Genomic DNA, 22332 nt, shown 5'->3' with positions numbered 1-22332 from the left:
ACTTGCTTCCCTTCCAGCTACAGCTCTCAGTCTTACAATGTGATCTGTTATCATTGTCATCGTTTGTGTTTCATGAAAAAGTTAAACATAGGGAAGTGCTCAGTGAGAACAGTGTGGAAGAGATGCATTTGAATTTATTTTTCACCTGGGTTCAGAGTATGAACAATCACAGAGGACCCAGAGTAATTTAAGTTGGCAAACACCAGAATGCCACGTATTCTGCTTGGCTGTTCAGCAGTGATTATTAATGTATGTATTTCAGAGTTTAAGACCAAAGTTTGCTGGCTTTAAACAGACAGCTGTTGGGTAATTAACCAAAGACCAGATCAGAAGAAAATTAAGCCCTTATTGTTCTACCTTTGATTGCTTTTGTTAACTACAAAGTAAACACATTTCACAGAGCAATGTCAATTATCCCAACAGGATGCAAAGCCAAAAGGTACATCTTCTTCTTTCAGTGATTTAATTTAACTCAGCAAGTTAAAACCTCTAGATCAACCAAAATAATCTGTACATTTCCAGCTGTCCGATGTGTCTCTAAGCATAAGAAATCTAATTTCCAGGGTACAGTGTTATATTGTTCACTTATGCATATGCTGATGCTGTACAAACAGCACTGTCACTGATAGATGAACAAATACATGGAAATCACTTCCCATGTGTTAAAAACATAATCTTTTTAAGGTGACATTAATTACAGGTCTATGTCTAGAATGAAAAGTACTGGAACGCGGTTGACAAGTCTGCAAATGTAACTACATTTCTGTCATCCAAATAAAAAAAGATTGAAAAGAATAAACTTCATAAAAGTGTTCAATACTCAATCAAGAGTTTGATATACAGGATGTAAAGTAAGTGTTCCTTGGTGGTATTACACTGTCACACAGCTTATAACAGCATATTTAACATAAAGGTCCTTTGTGGTGTGGCATTTGTGAAATAAGTGAAGACATGCTTTCCTTCTTTTCTCACAATTTTGACAAGGATCACACTTTGGGACGATTCCAGGCTGGGACATCTCAGTCTCATATCACAGCAGCCTGTGGGACAATCATTCAGAGAACAAGTCAACTCACAGGATCATTCAACACCGAAATAAGAAAACATCTGCATTAAAGTGCTTAATGGAATGAATCGACTGCTGTAAGATGCCTTAATGAGACTCCTCACAGAGAGTAAAGCACATTTGAAATGTTGATGGTGTTGGCTTGGAGTAAACAATATTTTGGAGGAGGGAATGATCTGAAATGCTACCTTTTTAAATGGAAATGAAGAAGTAAAACATGTTTTAATGTATTGAGCAAGTGTCCCTCTATGTTCTTTTGTGTTTTAATGACATCAAATCAATAGTTTGTTTATATTATATATACATAGCTTACAATACCCTGTATATGGGTGTCTGCTAATAAATAATAATAATACAATTTCAACTTGTAGATGTATTACTTAATATTAAGAACTGCCTTTAAACGTCACAACCTGCAATGAATAGCACACATAAGGTATTTACAATATGTAGCCGAACATTACTGGCTGTTTCAAGATCTCATCTGTGATCACAGAAAGAGCAGAGCAAGAACAGATAAGTATGTATATTTCTGAATGCATATAGTTGTCAAATCATACCCTGATTACTAACCCTACCTAGATGACAGGCACAGAATAAAGAGTCATGAAAAATATTTCAATTACCAGTCAAACTCTATGATGCTCTATTATTTTTTATGTGCATGCACCACTACACCAGGCTTATGAATCATTAAGTGAGAAGTTGAAAAAAGTGTTCTACATGTAAATGAAACATAACAGCAATATCTAAATTATTTAAATATATATTCAATGTTTTGGGTTGTTACCATTTAATGTTAGGCAATCATCAGGAAGACGCAGATTCAAACATGTTTCAAAATAAAACCCTATCCTGTGCACTTACATAATATGTTCCGAACCGAACAACCGTCGGTCATAAACAGAGAGTCATAGACCTGGCGAGCGCTCAGTGTGTCCAATTAAATCAAATAATTTATCAGATTAAGCAAGTAAGACCCTGAGTACAACACAAGCCAGGGGGTACCATGGCCTCCCAGGAACTGAGCTGTATGCTTTAGTCAATAAATACTTCAATACTGGACTTGAATTAATAGGATTTTTATTAAAATAATGGCCATCATTATTACCAAAGCTTATGATTTCTGGTGTTTTCACCCCAACTTTTCTGCCCACCTTTAGTTATTTTGTCAAGCCAACTAAACAATTGACTGCTGTGCAGGGTACTAGTCTGGGTGGTTTAAGCCAGGGAAAGAAATGGCATATAAATAACATACACTATGTGGTAGATGGACTCATTTGCTAAGCACTATACAAAGTGCCATGTACTATATTCACCTGCCTGCATGATCCCTATTACATGCTGTCATTTTAATAAATGGTGTGGGGAAAAAATGAATTACTGTATGTGGTACAGCTTCCCTATAACACATACTAATTCCAGTATTTTAACACTGAGAAGGTGATGAGGCCCTAACTGAACGATTTCTACCAAACAACACAAACCTCCTCCACTTTATTTATTTATGTAATTCTTTGCTAGGGAACTTAAAGGGGAACTAGTGCAACCAAAAATATTAGTTTATTCATATTAGTAGTGTAAAAGTTAAATAAAAATGGTAAACTAAAATACATACAAATTTGAATCAGGCATTATTTACACTGTAGCCATATTAGGTCAAGTTGCACTGCAGTATCTTCATGATATAAAGGCTCATAATGCATTCGTATTTGTCTTGTTTTTTGTTGGTGTCTCCTGATAATTATGAATAAATTACTAGATGGAATATTGAAATGTATCCCTGTTTACATTATCTATACTGTACATTTCTCTACATTTTATTTTCTGACAAATGTAAGTCACCCAGGGGAAGGGACAAGGCAGGGTTTCAATATTTTAAAATGGAAAGCAGTCATTACATTCTTGCTAAACTGATTACTGTTGCACTTCATTAGAAATATAGCCTTGTATTGCTATGTATTTCAATCTTTTTACTCAAACCAATACAGGTGTATATCAGCCAAATCTATATTATACCAGCAGTGGGTTATTTATATATGCAAAATTATATCAACTAGACCAGGTTCTCATTTCCACAAGTGTTGGTGCGATTTATTCGTCAAAACTAATAAACAACACTTTCAAATTCAATGTGGTGTTACATTATTTGCATATTTATATCTCAAGTGTATGAAAGCTCTTATTATACATTTTCTTTCCATTTTTAATTGTAGTCAAAGCAGTGAGTTCTGGGAATAATGCAAAGAAATGTGTCCAGGGGTTAAATTACATAGTTTCCCCAATATCACTGAATAACTGCCAAAAATAAAGAAGAAAAGAAAACAAACAATGATATAGCACCCTAACCACATGAGATACAAACTTACCCAGCAATCCACAGCTGGATACAGCTTTCTAACTCCCAGCAGGAGTAACTCCCAGCAGGATACCGCATCACACTGATTTCCGTTCTGCTCACAGTCTGAAAAATGTTGCAAACCCTGAGTAATCCCGTTTTGAATGCAGGCCAACTGGACATTTGCAACTATTGCTTCACTGTATTTATGGATGGTGAGGTATAGTACCAGTGTGAAAGGACTTTGTGATAGCATAATGATGACCTGAATATATGCAGACGTGCCTCCCAGAATTTAATACAGTTGTTAACCACTCACCAGAAGTTGTGAGTACCTCCTTTCAGAACTGCCTTTCCATCTGTAGACATAGCAAATAAAACAGAAGACACATCTATCAGGGTGAGACCTTGGCCTACAGCAGCTGCCTTCAGCTTTCTGGGGTGCAGAAATGTCGCTGTGCCATCAATTAATCTCTGTCACGTTTGGGAATACTTTGACTGCTTACTGAAGTTGAGTAATCCTCTTTCTCTGCTTCTGTAGCAGACTGTAAAATCCTAGTGAAAAGCAGAACTTTGAAAAAAAGAGCATCATATTCAGAAAGATGGTTTTACAATGTGGACTGTAAGGCGTTTACACAGGTTAGTATGATGGGAATGTAGCACCTCCTAATTGGCAGTATGTATAAGTTATAAGTTTGTTTGTTCTCGGAAGCTTTAAATAATTAGGGAGCTCTCAGAATGTCTTTCAAACTCTCTTCTCCAGATTGCGATCAGTGCACTCCTCCTCTGATGATGTGAAGCATTAAATTAAGTGTGCCTCATACCACACATAGGGGAAAAAATACTAGATCAATGAAGAACTAAACTTTTCACACAAAAAAACACAACAGTAATGTTCTGCAGACCTATAACAACCAAACTCACAAATAAATAAATAATTGTAAATGTACTTGCTTTTCCTGTGGTTTTGTCCTGTAAGAATGTAGTAAAAATACTAATTTGTACACAATTTGTTTATCAACCACGGTAATTAGAAAATAGTACTATGAACAAATGCAAACACAAACAAAACTTAAACTCAATTGCCATTAGACCCTGTTGTGTGTAGATTAATACCCACTGTGGTGTTAGTAAAATAAATAATAGTCTGTTTTTAACACCCAAATAGTAAAATAATCGTTTTTGGATAAGAAAAGAAAGAAATGTAAGTTATGTTATACTTTTAGATTACTGTGCATTTTTAGTATTATTTTATTATTACACCCTGCAGTTGAGCAGTGTAGTGGCAGAGCAATAACAGATGGGGAACATAATAATAACTGAAGGAATTAAATCTCCAAATATGCAATTTAAGCTGGAAGGAGGGAGGTTTCATCACATGAATAAAGCTGACGGACAAAAAGGTGCCTGCCATCGCCCTGGGGCAATAAGGACAGTGTGTTATCTACCCCTTGCCAAAACGTCAAATGTAAGTTTAATTCATGTTAAAAATGTGCCAGCATGGCAGGGAAAGGATGTGGCAGATGGTGGCATAAATACCAACAGATGATCAATCGAGTTAATGAAACAGAAACAAATAATGTCACAACAAAAGAATGCAAGACACTATGATTATCTAATCAAACAAGAATAAGTCCAGCTATGGTAACATGTTCATTTATTAGAAAATAACATAATTTAAGAAGATTCTGCATTTTTAAACTGAACATTTCTGTTGGAGCATATTGTTTGTGCTTCCAGATGCATACATGTGCCTCTTTGGATTACTTGTTTATCTATTATTAAGTCAGAGTGTATTCATTTCTAAATCATAGACGGCATAGAAAATGACAGCAGCGCAGACATTTGATAATCATGTGCATTCACATAAGACCGTGAAAAGCAGTCCACAATGGGTTCAGAAAAGTATGAGAATAACTCAGTCAATTAGCATTACATTAATATAAACATGCTACAAAATGTACTCAAATACAGTGTCTTAAAAAGGAAGCGGCTATCAAACCCAAGCTTTATTGGAGAAACTACAATCAATGCCCTACTTCTTGGCCCAGCACTAGGCCCCTGGGATGGGGAAGCAGTGGCACCTCCAAGGCTTCTGCATGGGTACCATGATGCTTTGCCACACCAGGCACACCTTGATGTTAAACTTCATTTAGGAAGGTGCACAAAACAACAACACAGGCAACTATTTCACGTTTAGCAATGTTGTTAAATGTTGCAGACACGTTGTGTGTTATAGCAGGAACAACACAGGCTACCCATTCCGTCCAGCAATAACAGTAGGCCTATACACTAATCTATAAAACATAATAATAGAAAACATATTCCTCGGATTTAAGTGTCACATGGGGCTCCAACTACAGGAAGATTTGAAATTTGACCTCACGAAAAAAGTTGTAGCGCGCATTGACGAATGGCTCCCGTTAGTCTGCGGGAGTGCCCAGGAAACTGCGCAGCGCGGTCGCCGTAGCGCAGATATCCGCAGCTCTGCGCGGCTCCACCAATGGGAGCGGTGGGATTCGGCAGATCTGCGCAGAAGGGCGGCAATCTGCGCTACAAGAACCCGACCTGTGATTGATCTTCATCTGAGCAGAGTCCCAACTCCCTCCTCTCCCCCCCAGAAACAAGACACTGGGCTTTGAATACTCCACCCCTCACAAGCTTTCGGCTTTCCTTGACTTAACACGGTATCATTGCATCCCGTTTTTCTGATTTCCCTGCCGTGCTTTGCCTGCAATGTCGCTTTGCATCTGCGCAGAGAAGTGGGTGCCAGGCTGCCTGTAACACTTCTGCAGCTCATGACTTTCTTTTCTCCTCTTGAACAAGTTGGCTCATTAAAACATGCAATGTCTTCAGGAGAGCTGGATCCTCTTTCTTGTGCAGTTTGCTGTCTTTCTGGCAGACACCCAGGCTAGTGTCGTTCGGCTGGGCAATTTCCACTTTCCAGACCAGGAGCAAGGTTAGTGTGTGAAAACAGTCGTGTTTGAGACAGAAAGCAAATGCAATATACAGGACGTGCTAACGTGTGTGAGACGTATCGATTTCATATCAGATGTGCATGCGTTTCCACTTACTCAGACTGCTTTCTTTCCCCAGAGCTAGTATAGCTTTCTCATTAGTGGAAGTATGGCATACTTTTTCTAATAGTCCTAAGTTCTGTATTCTGAAATGCATGTGTTTAGACATTCAAATGTATTGCTTTAATTTGACTCATATTTTAATCTCAAATACAACTTACAACTGCTGCAGACGTCTTATTTTGCACAGTGATCATAGACTTCATAGTCTTGCATCTAAAGTTCATTTCTTTTTCAACTTTGTTTCTCCTCTCTTCTCAATAGAGCACTTCATCAGATCCCAGGCTGAATTTGCTGTGGTCCACCCCCAAAAAGTGGCCAGGGATGGACAGTTTGCATCTCATGCTTTAGCACATCACTGTCATCCCAGGAGGAGCAAACGTGACGTGGAGGCACCGGGGCAGCCTGTCTACTACAGACTGAACCACAAGGGTCAGCATTTGATTTTCAACCTCACCGTGAACCACAATTTGCTTTCGAACCAGTACCTCCTGGAGAGAAGACCCGGGAACCTAAATGGCACCAAACTACAGTCCTCGATGACCAATTCTTGTCATCTTCTGGGCTCCGTGCAGAACTCCAGTAGTGTCCTGGGGGTGGCAGCCATCAGCACCTGCAAGGGACTGGTAAGGCAAAGTAGTCCAGTTTGTAATTTTGAAAGTGCAATTAGGCTACCTAGGCTGCACACAAGATGGACATGGTAAAGTCACAGAAGAGCTCAGCTGGCACATTTACAGCTGGTTTCACTGATTGTCTTGGACTACCCTAGCTAAAATATAATTGGTGCTAATCAGAGTCTGTGAAACCACCACATAGTGTAGCCAGACCCTCAAAAGTGCACCGATTTCTTGATTTGTTTAAAGAAACCACCCATATTACTATTTATTTTGATGCTGTTCTTAAATCCCTGTAAGCTGTGAGTAAACTACTACTAACCCAAGTCGTTCATTATTAATGTTTAAGTACTTATTCATGTTTTGAATTCTTAAAAATAATTGAAATCCTGTGATGGGCTACATCATTTTGAGGCTATTGTAGAGCACGTTCTGTAGAAACAAAAGTAGATAATAAAATAAGCATAATTTAGGCATATGTGGTGCATATATTTTGTACTGCAAAAATGTTTTGCAGATCAAAAACTGGGTCAGGTTTTGTTAATAATCACAGATGTGATGCACCAGCTAAAGAAAAGGCCATTTAGATGTTAATCTGTCAGAACTGTTATGCCAGTGTCAGTCAATCTCTTGTTATGGAAAAATGAAGATCTTGTCTCGTATCTCATAAACATAAGGTTGCGGTTCGCTTGTAGTTGTGGTTTGCACCTGGAAATTAACTCAGGAAGTGACTTGTTTTGAATGGCTGAGCAAATTAACCCATGGCAACTGCAGAAAGAAGAGGTGAGCGGTCCACAGCAGTTTCCCATGGCTAGTGTTAATCCATACAAACAGGTGCAGTCTTTTTCCTGGGAGGCCGATAGATGGTCCTGTCTGGGGCGCTGCTTGCATAAGTATGGCTCTGTTCCAACATGTGATTTTGTCATTTCAAAATTTAACTGGGTCACAATAATCACCCAGTGGAAACGTGCGTAGTATCTGAAGCCCTAGGGTGAACAAATAAGCATTTTTTTTTTTTAGTTTTTAAAACACTTTCCTTACTAAAAACGTCTCCAGATAGAAGATGAGCAGAGAGCTAGGAGAAGTTGTAGAAGAATGTCATTGGCATTTCATTGAAACTTTGACCTGTGAGTCACATGTTACAAAGATAGGGTAGAGCCTACCCTATCATTTTAACTTGTAAGTAGTAGAGAGTGGCGTCTGACAATGAATTCAAGTGCAATTTGCAGTTTTCTTTTGGTCTAGGCCAGTGTGTTGCCAGCACTAAAGATCAACAATATGTCTGAGCCCTGCGCCAGAAAGTGTAATGTCACCTTTCCTTGCCAGGTTAAAGGCTATGGAATCATCAATTTAAAGTGGAAATCCTGACAACCTGCGGTGCATTTCTGTAAGACAATTTACAAAACTAAATTATGCTAAATCCACTTCTAAAACTCTATCTTGGTACTTTTACAAAATGGATGTGACTGGATTATTTAATGCTATTCATTTGTGTTTTGTGTTTTAACCGAACGGCAAGGCATTTTAGAAGTTGAGTGCTTTGAAGTGTAAAGGTGGATAACTTAAAAACAGCTTTATGCAGCGGCTGACTGTGGAACCACAAGTGCCTAGACATGCCAGGTATGCTAAATGGATCTTGCTGCTTACGTTGGACAGCTATATGGCAATTACAGATCATTAAAAGTTGTGGTTATTATTTTGTCTTCTTTCTAAATTGTTGTGAGACCAGTATATTCGGTGACTGGTGCATGGTTGGTCTGCTTAGAGGTGTCTCGTGGAAACCGCTATACCCCGAACAGTTTAGTGCCAGTGATAATGATAAGTTAGAAATACTCCTGGAATAAAATAAGAAACATGCATAGACTGTTTCGGCAAAACACTTCTGTTTGCCTCTCCATTTCAGGCCCAGAATGATGCCCGGACACTCTGACTTGTGGCGGCGGTTGTATGGCGTGCATATTGTCTGTAGGTTTCCGTTTCAATATTGCAGATACCTGTGATGTGAATGCAGGTGCTGTACTTTTCTGTGGAGATCGTCAAGGTGCTCTCTTATTTAATTAAAAAGTGAATCATGTATTTTTTCCTGGAGGCCCCTAAAAGCAAGGAAAAGTTGGATTGATGAAGTCCTGAAGAATTCATTGCATTTTCTCTAAAAACCTTTAACACATTTTTGCACACAGGCCTGTTTTTTCTTGTTTTTCAGTAAGAAAGAAAAACAACATCTAGTCTGGTAAGCTAGTGAAGGAGTTAAATTGAAATGCTCACACATGAGAATGCATTATCTTATATGGCTGAACTGTGAACAACTCCTTTTCTTTTTCCTCATTCTCCACCGCACAGGCGTCGCCTCCTACAAGTTTGGCTCTGCTTACTGACTCTAATCACCGACAACAAGGCCTTGCAGTCACACAAAACACACAGGTCCAAAATAGGAACCTTAAAGTGAATGGTACATTGTGAACGGAGATGTCTATTCCAGTTGCACAGAGCCACAACACAGGGGGTTATTTATAAAAGGGAAACCAAGCTAAACAAAGCATTTGGAGAAGGTATAATCAGCGTACTGTCCTGTTGGAAACAAAACCGTGCATTGTAATAAACTTTGACGGGGCAAACCAGCGGATGTGGCAGAGGATTCTGGATTTATTTTAGCCATTCTACCTTGTAAGCTTGTAAGGAAAGGGGGAATGTTTTCTGATTGTGTTGAATCCAGCAGATGAGTTTTCTGTGCCTTTTAACCCCAATTGATTTGGCTCCAGTGGAATTCGTTAGCACAAATAGTTGGTAAACAGTCAGTTTTAATCGGAATAGGAAAAGACATACATTAAAAGAACCAGCCTATGTGTTCAGCAAAGTCTCCTTATTACTGGGTCAGCAGCATCGTGCATCCCACTAATTTTTCCACTGTACTTGTGAGTTTCCTGGGTCCTGGCTCTTGCATAGTTAAACATTCAGGATATCTGAGAGTTCAGCAGACTCTTGTTTAAACTTGATGGCCTTCTTGCCACACAGCCTAGCGTCCCAGAGACAACCTGCCCTGAGGAATAACTTCACAGCGTGTAACCGTCAGAGCATTAGGCTTATACGAATGGAGGCCTTGCTGCTTCCTTTGTTTTAGTGCTGATTTTGTTGTTCAAGTTTTGAGTTTGTGGGTTTGCTATTACTTTTTCATATCTGATCATGTTTTTGCCTGGCTTTAAGGGGCTGAGAAGGAATTCTATAGCAGCGTTTTTTTAATCTTTGAAATTGTATTCAGGAGCAAATCACTAAAGTCAATGGCATGATTGTTTTCTGCCTGTAAATTGCCTTGTATAATTTGCTTATTTGGAAGCAAATTCAAATAGCAGTGGTTCTGGGGAAATTAGGGTAGCACTGGCTTTTCTTTCTACATATATAATTGGTTGCACGCCAGCTTGGCCAACTTGGTGTTCATTTCACTGGAACATGCATCAGATACATGCATACTAAACAAATACACGGAGGGCAAGAGATATAGTATATTTGTAAAAGTTTAAGTGCATTATACAACCATCATGAAACTAGTTTCAGCTTGTTTCAAGAGTCTTCTGTAGTATGTATTCCCCCAGTGTTGATTTATGTTGAATACACAGATTTCATGTATAGCCTTATTCCTATAGTTACATTTCTGCGTTACTCAAGCGTAGATAATGATTGTTGGAAGAATACTCAGAGGAGAATGTGATCGCTTTCCTATCCTATCCTATACAAAACACACAATGCATGCCAAACGCACACTGTGACAGCAGTACTTTTGAGTAGTTCTTTGTTCCCATTGGGAACACTTTCTCTGGCATAGTACAGTTTCCTATAGATCTGCATTCCAGGACACTTATAATGGCCTGAACCTTCAAAAGCTAGTCTCGAAGGATTAATGAACCTTTCCAGGAAATGTAGCAACTGTCAGGTAAAAGAAAATGAGCAGCATGCCAGGCATTTTCCATGGGTAATTAGAGTGCATGTTAAATGCTGAAAGCTATCTTTTCACATTGACATAACGAACCAAACAAAAGCTGAAGTTCAAGTAATGCCTCTTTGTAGTTGCAAAGAAAAACCTTTTTAATTATGTAATTGAAACAACAATCAATTCATGAATCAATGAACCCACACATCACAACATTTCTGCCATGGAATGGGGTAAAAGTGGTTGAATTGGACTACTCCTGCCCAAGAGGGACAGCATGTAAGTTTTAATATAAGTGATGGTTTCATTGTTTCAATGTGATATAAATGCATAGGCACGCTTTTTAACTTCTGCCATTTTCGCCCCCCGATACTTAAAGATGTTCTGTCACCCGTATTGAAAAGTTTTACTTGATTAAATTATAGCTGTTTTTTGTTAATTTGGCTAATATATAATTAAATACCTAGTTGTGTAGGTGTGTCAAATCACGCTTTTATGCTTTAATTTGTCTCTTGTGACTCATATACTTCGTTTGACCTTACTTTCATATGAGACTGGTTTTATTGGTAATTAAAAACAGAAAACTAAAATCTTATTTAATAGTGGCTTGAGGCAAACAGTTTTGAGTGTTTTTTCAGATTTTTTTGTCAGGCAGTAGTTTGAGAATCAAGCTGTGCACATTTAAGGGGATACATATCATGTAAGATATTGAATACATGGAAGTCCCAACTGACAAAATCTAAAATGTAAGTTCTGTTTTAAAATGTCAATTTTCCAATACCAAGTATTTTTCTTGAGGTTATTTCCAGTGCTTGAGCAATTGCAGTAATTTTACTGTTAATGCAGTAAATTCAGTATATTTTGGTTTAGGGAACATTTGAAGATGTGATTAGACTACCACTAGTGTTCTTTCTAGTAATAATGAGCTGTGATTTAATATTCCTTAGTTGACGTCAGTTCTCTGTGCATTACTTTGAAATTATGACACATTGCTGCTAGTCTTGTGTGTAATGTTCTTAATCAGAGACCCACTGTGGAGAGATGTAAAAAAGGTATTGAAATGGAAGAAGCTGTGTTTATTATTTTATGTAAGTGATGTCTTTTGTATGTGACTAAAATTGAACAGGTGGAACACTGAGAACGAGAAAAGGGGCCTATATGGGTTTTGTTTCGTAGATGCACTTTATGTGGTTTATTGCCCATAAAACCGGATCCTGGAAAAGTCTGAGAAAGTTCTTAAAACCGAATGAGAGTAAGAGTCAGTCAGTCAGAGTAAGAGTTTGTATTTTAAAAGGTATGTTATCAGTCTGCTAACAGACGACTGTGCAAGTACTCCTAGTAGAATGACACCAACTTGTCTGTTGGTTCGGCACATAAGAGTTACTGAAAACTGTTTGCTCACAGGACTGCTGATGGTATGCTTTCTGCCAGCTGCAAACATTTTAAGAATGTTTTACTGTTTTGTGGAGCATTTTGTACTTGTAGAGCAGAGGCAGGAGCTAATAAATAATAATGGTTACAGCAGTCAAAAACAGACTTATCATTATAAGCAGTTGATTTATTGATTATTACAGGTCCTATAAACACCCACACAACCACTGAAGGATGGAGATGTAGTCCAGCACACTCAAACAATCGGTTCTAATAGAGTATTAATTATTAGCAAACCAAAATCTGACTAATTAAATGCCAACATGACTGTATAGAGGTAATTCACTGGAATATGAAGATAATCTTTATTTAATGGCATCAGAGCAGAATTATATAAATTCCCTGACGCACCTTTAAATGGATTCTGAGCCATTTAACGTCACTCGGACTAATCGGATGGATATCTTCTCATGTACGTCACAATATATTCAATTAAAATCCAGGAAAGCATGTTAAAATGGCACTTGACCTTGTTTGTGGTTGAATTACCCCTCTCCATTATGAAGAGTGACTGGACTTTTCTTCAGCTTACTCACAACTAGTAAGGATGTCAGTTACGGCCATGCTTATGGTACAGATTGTCTCTTTTCTCTGTATATTGTATCGTCTTGATTTTTTTTTCCAGTTTTATACATTTGTACAAACAAGCTCCTAGCAATATCTCCAGCGATTAAGTGAACCTGAGGCAGACTGATGGGAAAAAAAAACAATCATGGCAAGTGCTGGCGTGTAAATAGAAAATGACGATTAAGTGGCACAATTTCTGCACTATTTGCTTTTAAGGTGAAACAATAATAATGCATGTTCAAATCAGGAGAAGAAACTGCAGCATGACATTCTTGTCTCACGTTCGGCTGTTGATTTGAAGCAAAAGGGAGACACTTGTGTATCTGATTTATTTACTGAGATGCATTTATCCAGTTGACACACTTCTTGAGAAAGAAGTTGTATATTGATAAATCTTTCAAAACCTGCAAGCTGGAACATAAGTGCAAGTTTTATTAATATGATATTTTTTCCATTTGGGAACAAAACAAAAACAAACTCTTTACAGTCACTCACAGTTAACTTCAATCAAAAAATGGGATTGGGATTTATTAATGAAATAAAGAAATAAGGTGAGCTTGGGTTGTATTGTTTGACGATGCTCATCTATTTCTGCAGCAAGAGATGTAAATATAATGTATGCTATTTTGTTTTAATAGTTTAAACATTTAAACTCAATAAAACTTCAGACTAGACCAAACCAAAACTTTGATACATATATATTAATATACTAAACATTTAATAAACATCTATTGTTGATTTGTGTATGTGTTTAAACATGACATCCCTAGTTCCAACAAATAAATACATCAATACTTGCACAATATCTTGTTTTGCACTCCATTCCTAATTTGAATAATTTGAAGTGTTTTAAACTCTCACAACATTCATCGCTCACTCTTACTTCCCAATGCAGTCATGTTTTGTTATGCACTGCCATACTGCATTATATCATCTCTTTGTTTATGAATGTTACTTTACCAACTAGGGTTAATTTTGTAAGTTGGCCTGGACAAGGGCGTCTGCTAAGAAATAAATAATAATAAAGAGAAACATCTGTGCTCTATCGCTTGTACAAGCTTTCCCAAGTTGACATTCTGAGTCTGGCTTAATCCAGTGGAAGCCAAATTAATGGGTTAGCCTGTTAAACCTCACACTCAACAAAGCAGCCAGCTCAGAGAGTCTCCTAAACTCCCCTAATCTCTGTATGAATGTAAAAGACAACTGAAAATAAAGTTCCAAGTCAGCAAATACATCATCCCTAAGGGAGGCAAGGCAGAAAATACCTTCTGTAATAAGTGATACTTATCCGCTGTACTTCAGTCACTAGTCACAGCTTCCTCTGTTTGATGGCCACAAGGATTGCTCTCTTTGAAACATAAAATGTAAAAAGTAAATGACTTATAAGTATGCCGTGATTCATTTAGATTAATATGCAACATTGTTCAAAACACTATACATATGAATCAATGTTCTCTCAGTTTTGTTTAGCATTGATTCTACCTATATAGAACCTGTAACATTCCAGTTGATTGAACTGCGTCATAATTGTCGCTGTTTAAACATTTGACTAAATATGCAGGTTTCTCAAGTTGCTAGTGATGCACATTTAAGTGAACTTAAACCGTAATGTAATGTTGTGACATTGATGCAACATGACATTTAGTGGACTGTGAAGGTCAGTGTTTAGGTGTAAATTAAAATAAATATTTGGCACGGCACCTCAGGAGGTATGTTTCATGTAAGTCTTGGTGCATTTCTTGTCTAACATTCACTTTCATAAATGTTTTTGTAATATTAGCAGGTTGATGCTGCTGTAAGTATTAAGTACTGCCATTAAACTCAGCAAAATAGGTTACTTGATCTGAAAATGAAAAAATGAAACCTAATATATATTATTAAATCTCTAGTGTAACTGCAAATATAAATAACTGCAACAGGATTAGGAATTAGTAACCACCACAATGGGAATTTATAGAACTGGATCTGTTCACTGATTTTTATCTCCTGTTTTCTTCTGATTTGCCCTTCCAGTCTCCTCTACTGAGTATCGTCTTGCAACAGTGAGCTGAAGCTTGAAATGGGGCTGAGACAAATTGGGAAACAAAATGAAAAAGACCAATATTCTACCCCATTTCCGTGGGTAGCACTTGTATTATTCATGCCTTTATGCATTATTTGAACTCTGTAAGCTGATTTATTGGAGGAAAATAAAAGAATACACTTAGATTAGCATACAAGGACCTAGCCTATTAAACTAAAAATATTTGCCTGGAGATTAAATTGAGGGCAAGTGAATAACAGTGATCTATGTGAGTGTTTTGCTTGTTGATCCTGATTTTCAACGATGACAAATAATGAACTATTTGTCTTCTTTTGCCTCATATCTCTTTTCTCCTTTTTAGATGGCTCAGAGGTGTTTAAAATTCTTTAAGGACTGTAGGTCAACAACATGCATGGATGGACCATATGATCTGGACATTAATCATTTCACAAAGTCTTACTCACATTGCATCTCCATTACTCTAGCTGTCAGACCTCTTGTTTATTGAAAAAAGACAAAGGAGAAATTCACAGCAAAGAGATAGATATGGCAGACCCTAGGCAGTCAATAGCTCCCACTCAGGGGCCAGGCCCAAAGCTAGAGGAGACCTGGATTGGGGTATCGAAACTGAAACCGAAAGTGCAGGCGGAGCTCCAGTGCGTGGACAGGATCGAAATTAGCCATAAATATAACTAATAAAAAACACAATAGAGACAGAGATGTAGCAAACGGTGGTGAACAACACTATTAGTGAAGCCAGCCAGCCAAAATATGCAGTTTAATGCAATTTAAGGTCTAATGCAACACACAGACACAGAAAGCTCACGTTCTCGGGTCCAGCGAACTAGCAAAAGAGTACGAACCTGCGCAGACATCCCGTTTTATAGAACAGGAAGTGGGAAGGGACCTGTTCTGAGTGACGAGCGCAGGGGCCAATGGCAGCTTTGATAGAGTGACGTTTTCAATCGGGTTCCTACGGAAATGCACAGAACCCCCTCCCCTCCCCCTTGGGCAGTGCTTCCGACTTGAAAGATAACACTGCTTAATTGACCGGAGAGATTGCTTGTTTACCTAATAATTGAAATTTAAAGCGCAAGGACCAGATTAACAATTTATTTCATCAGTAGCAATTTAATTCCTTCCATTAACTTCATGAAATGCTTTTTAATGTTTTTTTTATTGATCTGTGCATTTCAGTGCTGATATTAATTCCACTGCATGCATTCACAGATTAATAAGTAAACTCATAACAACTTGGGGGATTATTGGATCTGTTATTTCTGTGCTGTTTCTGCATGCCCCAAATATCTTTCCAACTTTTGACCTATAGTTAGCTCACAGGAAATCCAATGTCTGTTGGGACTTCACACTTAAAGTTATATTGACACTGGAAGTGAAATTCAAATCTTTTTAATGTATTCTGTTTATCTGTGCATTATTTACATTTTGTTTTAGAGGACTGTGATTGCAGTTTCTGTTTAAACTATTGATTGCTTGTTGTGTGCTGCATTGCAAAGCAAGATTTTGGCAAGTCGCGTATGATTCAGCCATATTTATTCTGTGATGTACCCATTACCAAGTATTTTGTTGAAGAATGACTCCATACTTGCATCCCATGATGTTCATAAAGCCCAGTTTAAATATAGTGCATTCATTTTCGCAACATTGGGATTTATTACATTTTCCCATAACTTTTCAATTTCATGGAATTACTCATGAATTCCTTTTGTGCCAAGAGTTCAGATGGAGGTGGAACAGATTTGCAGTTTCTTTGTGTGTCCGGCCCATATTTCATCATAAAAGTAACAGTAAAAAGAAAAAGAAACGCAATAGAAAATGCATCTTGTAATTGTTTCCTTCACATGTACTGATTAGAATTATACCTAAACAAGTACAATGAAAAGAATTGAGAGACTAGGCTTGAAAATGCACTAACTTTATTTTCAATAGAAAAAAACTCTTCTCCATGCAGTCCTAGGGCTCCAGTTTTCCTATCACATACTGACAGACTTCATGCTCATTTTGGATTAAGTTTCAATATTTGAACATGCGGTTGGGCCACGCAGACACATTTCTCGTGCTCGGTCTTGTAGGCGAGAATTCATTCTGGCTTCTTCCAGACATCCACTGGGTTTCCATGGGAACGAGTGAGATTTACGTTTCACCTGTGACAGAGTCTGAGCCGCCGGCTGCTCGAGGCCCACTCCTGCTTAATTCTTCAGCTTCATTAAACTCCAGGGTTGGGTTAATTTCAGACGAGTATTAGGAATTAAAGAGAGCGAAACAAAACACGCCACACATACCATACAGACAGAGCAGGTCGCCGCTGCGAGGTTCGGCACTGGAGGGAAAGTTTACAGTATTTCTGTAACTGCCCCCCTAGAGACTTTGTAATTGTACTTTTGGTTTTTATTTTCCTTTGTTTCTTTTTCAAAATACTCTGTTGTGGGAGAAAGTGAAACAGATATCATGTCAGATTAGGTTTTTATTTCCCCAGAATCAGACAATACTGACAAATAATAAAGTTGAAAAACAGATTTGGCACCTATAATTTCACACGGGTCATGGTTATGTAAGTGTACACGCATAGAAACAGAAATGTATCATGTGTGACAAAGGTTTGTATGTCATACTGTACAATCAAAGTGCAGTTGTATGTATAACTGACATCAATGCAAAGTAAATAGAAAAAACACAACAACCTTTGTAGCTGTCACTGTTCGTTGTTATATAGGCATATAATTGACTATCTATATCTGGTTTGTTTTTTCCAATTTTGTTAATTTGACAGTCTCTTATCCTTTGGTTTTAGGTTAATCTGATTATACATTATTCTGTTAATCCATAAAAGACTTGCACATGAAAGTGAATTTAAACCCATTTGAGTGTGCTGTAATCTTCATTTCACTTAATCTTGGCCACAATAGCCCGAACAATATCTGAGGGAATCGAATTATTGGTTTTTCAACAGCAACAGCAACAGCAACAGCTGCTGCTGGCATGTTCACCTCAGCTACAAGAAACAACGAAAACTTTGGGTCCCGACCAATTCCTCCAGCGTGCATCTGCGTCGCAAGGAAAGTTTTGGTAATTTGCCCAACCATTTGGTCACAGTTTAAATTGATAGACTTCTCCCATTATCTTTACTTGTCTCTACGTGCCCTCAGCTGCAGTTTCTTGATCAGCTCCTGCCTTCAGTTTTCACCCTGAAAATTTAACTATTCTTGCTTTCCTGGCTCCTAATTGAAATACACCTACAATATTATATGTGGAAGCTGTCTGACCTTTGCTTCTGTTGCAGATTGACATTGCCTCAGTGTGCGAATGTCTTGACATATGATCATTCCAATTCGCCTTTATTTTTATGCAGAAGATGGATATCATCATGTATCCCATATTGAAATTGTCTCGGCACATTTATTTACAGTACTGGAGGGAAATGTTAAGGTACATACCAAAAAATCCATAACACAAACAAACAGTTTAATTCTGATATATTACATTTTCTTGTACTTTTATATTGCATAAATAATTTATGCCATCAAGGCACTTTTCAATCACTTCTCATTGTCAGCATAACTGTAATATCCTTGCAGACTGTTAACTTTATATATCCAAATGTTGACATTGTAATCTGCTGTTGACACTTGCTAATTTAAAAATAACTAAAGTTTTTCATCCAACTAGAATTTTAAGCAGGGTACAGCGGGGTATTGTTTATTTTCTACAAATATGAAAATCCCCAAGAGAAGAGATTAAAATTGAACAAATATTTTAATATTCCTAATCACTTTGTTACTCAGCCGGTTACTGTGGCAACAACGTGTGGATGTTCTGACCATGTGGACATTAAGAAATTGCATACAGTATGTACTTAACTCCTCTTGGCAGGATTATGAGCTAACAGGTTTTCTAATAATTGTGCAACATTTCAGTCGTTCAAGCTCAATGGAATACATGCTCCAAACATTTAGCAATCTCTTAATCATGTTATATAAGTTGGTAACAATGTGTGATGCAAATATATCCAAGAGTTTGTATTTTGTTTGTTTACTTATTACTGTTGCTCATGTAGATTTTGTCATAAGAGTGGAACACTCCCTGTCCAGTTTGTGGCACCATGTTCCTAAGCATCGTTATTTGAATGAAGAAAGAATAACTTAAATATACATTGTCATTATTATTCAGTATTTTATTTATTTACTTATTTAAACTCAAAATGTTGATGTGTCAAAAATATTACTAACACCAGTCCCTCACAAATCTTCTAGGCACCTGACTGTTGTTACCTCATCCCCTGCCTGTCTCATCCTCATAACTGGCTGTCTTTGATGTAGCAGTCCTACTGTTGGACCCATTGTCTTTCACAGTCCTGAAATAGTACGCACTGTGACCAGTGCAAATCGAATCTTGGATCTGATATCTGTGTGGATCTTTTTTAATTCACTGGAAACGGATAGATGCAGGCAGTTGCATTTGCTCTTGTTAAATCAAGGAAAGAGAAAGACACGTAGGTTAAGCTACATGTTACTTTTGCCGATGTCAAATAATGAAAGTTTTTGCTGTCAAAAGTAAAATGAGAAAGCATGAGTTAATTTGTGATTGTTAGCTCCCACTGGCATCCTATTACAATCTGCAGTGGCCAGACTATTGTTTGTTGTCTTGGAAACCAGCTGAAAATGGTGATTGAAAATGTGAAATTAATTTTATTGGCATTTCAAGTTCTCACCTGGTCATATATCACGAGAAATGTATAAGCACAATTAATTTTCTTTCCTCTTGTAATAAAAGTGGGAATGGATACTATTTTAACTTGATTTTAAGGCTATTATGTGCACACTGCATGTGTCAGGGGCATGTTTGTGTCCTACAGAGTTAAAAGCAGTCCGGTTGTGATGGAAAGAATTGTGTGCTGCTTTTCTCAGCTACAGAAGACGTTTTCAAACTGTGAAATTATTATAGAAGCATGGATCAATTGAATGATGCTTAAAGTAAAAAATGAAAATAGGGAGCAACTAACAGTTTGAAAACTTTGTGTATATTTTTAGAGGAAACATTTTTAGGACATTATCAGCTCTATTTCCAAAACTTGGCAGCTAGAAATGGAAAAGTAGCGTCAATCTTACTCTGAAATTGGAAAAATACGTTGTTGTTTTTTTAAATCAATTTACATGATTTGAAATTTGAATGAAAATAAAGATTATATCCGTTCATGGCCAGGCACATAATATGCTCTGGCACATGGGGGTAGGGATAGTGTCCTTATTGGTAGTCCTGAAATAAATGACTTTCTGCTTTTAAACACAGGTCTTAAGTGTAATTCATATCCCTGTACTGATTGCCTATATCAGCAAAAATTATGAAAGTCATATGTTAGTCTGGAAAATCTAAATCTGCAAACGCAGGAATCATTGCACAGTTAATCAGTGTGACGACATGAATGCTTAAAGGGCTGCAATTCCATAATTGTATATATCTATAGTCTATATCTCTAGCTCTTTCTATCTATATATATATATAACTTGTGTGTTTGTGTTTTACATGTTTTTTGCAATGTTTTGTTTCACATGTAATACATTCCCCTTAATAGCACATACTGGGCACCTAACAGATTTGTTTATATTACTGCTGAAATATATTATTCGTTCATATACAAGAAAGCATGTATATTGTCAGATGCATGTGGTATACCCTGGGTTCAATGCCTAGCACCAACTCATATTTGACTCCTCACCAGTTAGTGCAGAAGAATAAACCAATAGAAAGGCAATTATAATGTAATTCAGGCAGTATGATAAATTGAAACAGCAGGTACGTATCCTAATTAAATGAACAGTAAATATTACAATTGGCATACTATTACAATATTTTTGAATAAGCTATATATAGTAGTTCTTTGCAATGATTCTTCCAAGCATATGTTTAAAGGCATGTCTGACAGCTAAAAAAGAAATGTGTTATGAGTCAAAAGAAAGCAGGTGCTTGGGATCAAAGCAGGGAAAGTGTGATGGCTATGTGTTGCCTGCAGAACGTAATGATATGTTCATGCAGAAATAATGGCATAGTCAGTAGTTGCTGGTGCCTAAATGAGAGACTGGGATGCCTCCCTGTAATTTGTCTCTTATTTTCAAGGTGAGATAAAGTGATGAGTTTTACCAATATTCCATCTGTTTTTACATACGTGTTCTTGTAAATAGATAACCGAAAATAACTCAATATAAATAGTGTCTACCAATATGTACCTTCTGTGACTTTAAATCATTAATGGCAAATTGATTTATTTATGAATGTAGATTGAAATGAGTAATCACGAGGCACCATAAAGCCTCTCACTTTCTTTCAGTCATTCATATGTGGATTTATCAGGTTTAAACCAAGATAGTTATGGTGTTGTTTACTCCGGGGGAATTGCTTAAAATGTAAAATTTTGAATACTTTTTGTCCTCAGAAAGATCTCTCACCTCCACAAAAAATGCTTCAAAAAGGAGAATTGCCCGGGGAATAGTCTGTTTGAATTTAAATATCTGTAAAAACAATACTCTAGGTTTGAGCACTCTCCGCATCTCAAGTATTACTATTCAGATTTTTCTAGTTTGAAAAATCTCAGCTACACATAACAGGAAAATAATAATGCATTGCAATTCACTAACCTTAAGTGAAGTCCAATTGACCAATTTACACTTGCTACATTAGTGCCACATGTTACTGTGAATCTGGAGACAGTAAAGTTTGTGTATTGTATAGTGTCTCCTTTTAAAATGCAGGGTTGGTACCAATTCTTTTTTTTCCTTCCCAATTCTGTTTGAAATTCCTCATTCAATTCAATTCCCATTCCAGTAGAACCTATTTTGTCAGAATTGGAATTGGAATTTGCAATGTGGGTCTGAGAAAGGGAACTGGAATTGAAGAAGTGGAACTGACGCTAACCCTGTTAAAAAGCTTACACTGCCATTCTGTAGTTACTGTAAATCACTTTTATAGTATTGGCTTTATTGAGGTTTTATAATGATATTAAAAGCAGAACAGATTCCTAGGATACAAAGCTGCTTTTTCATCTGCCTTTCATTTACAAACATTATTCAGTCCAAAACCACAAGATGCTAAAGAAGCCACTCCAATAGACGTTATCTGAAGAATGAATTAATTACTGACTAAATCTAAAATGCCCTACAATAATTACAGGAAGTTAGAGATACCCTACAAAATATGTTAAAGTGCAGTAACTGTTTTTTTTTTAACTCTATATTAAAATAAGTTTTTGCAATGAATAAACAACATGCACACCAAGAGAAAG

The 22332-nt window shown here is 37.1% G+C and overlaps 1 protein-coding gene across 1 annotated transcript in view; it reads left to right on the top strand.

The window, feature by feature from the left end:
• The first annotated feature begins 6042 nt into the window (after positions 1-6042).
• adamts12 (ADAM metallopeptidase with thrombospondin type 1 motif, 12) overlaps positions 6043-22332 on the top strand; it is a 124966-nt gene continuing 108676 nt past the window's right edge. The window contains exons 1-2 of the mRNA XM_066712130.1: positions 6043-6363; positions 6746-7107. Coding sequence (XP_066568227.1) covers positions 6246-6363; positions 6746-7107 — 480 coding nt within the window. The 5' untranslated portion in view covers positions 6043-6245. The remainder of the gene's footprint in view (positions 6364-6745; positions 7108-22332) is intronic.

This window comes from Amia ocellicauda, chromosome 8 (assembly GCF_036373705.1).
Source record: "Amia ocellicauda isolate fAmiCal2 chromosome 8, fAmiCal2.hap1, whole genome shotgun sequence".
Taxonomy (NCBI): Eukaryota; Metazoa; Chordata; class Actinopteri; order Amiiformes; family Amiidae; genus Amia; species Amia ocellicauda.
This window is presented reverse-complemented; position numbering and strand designations above follow the sequence as displayed.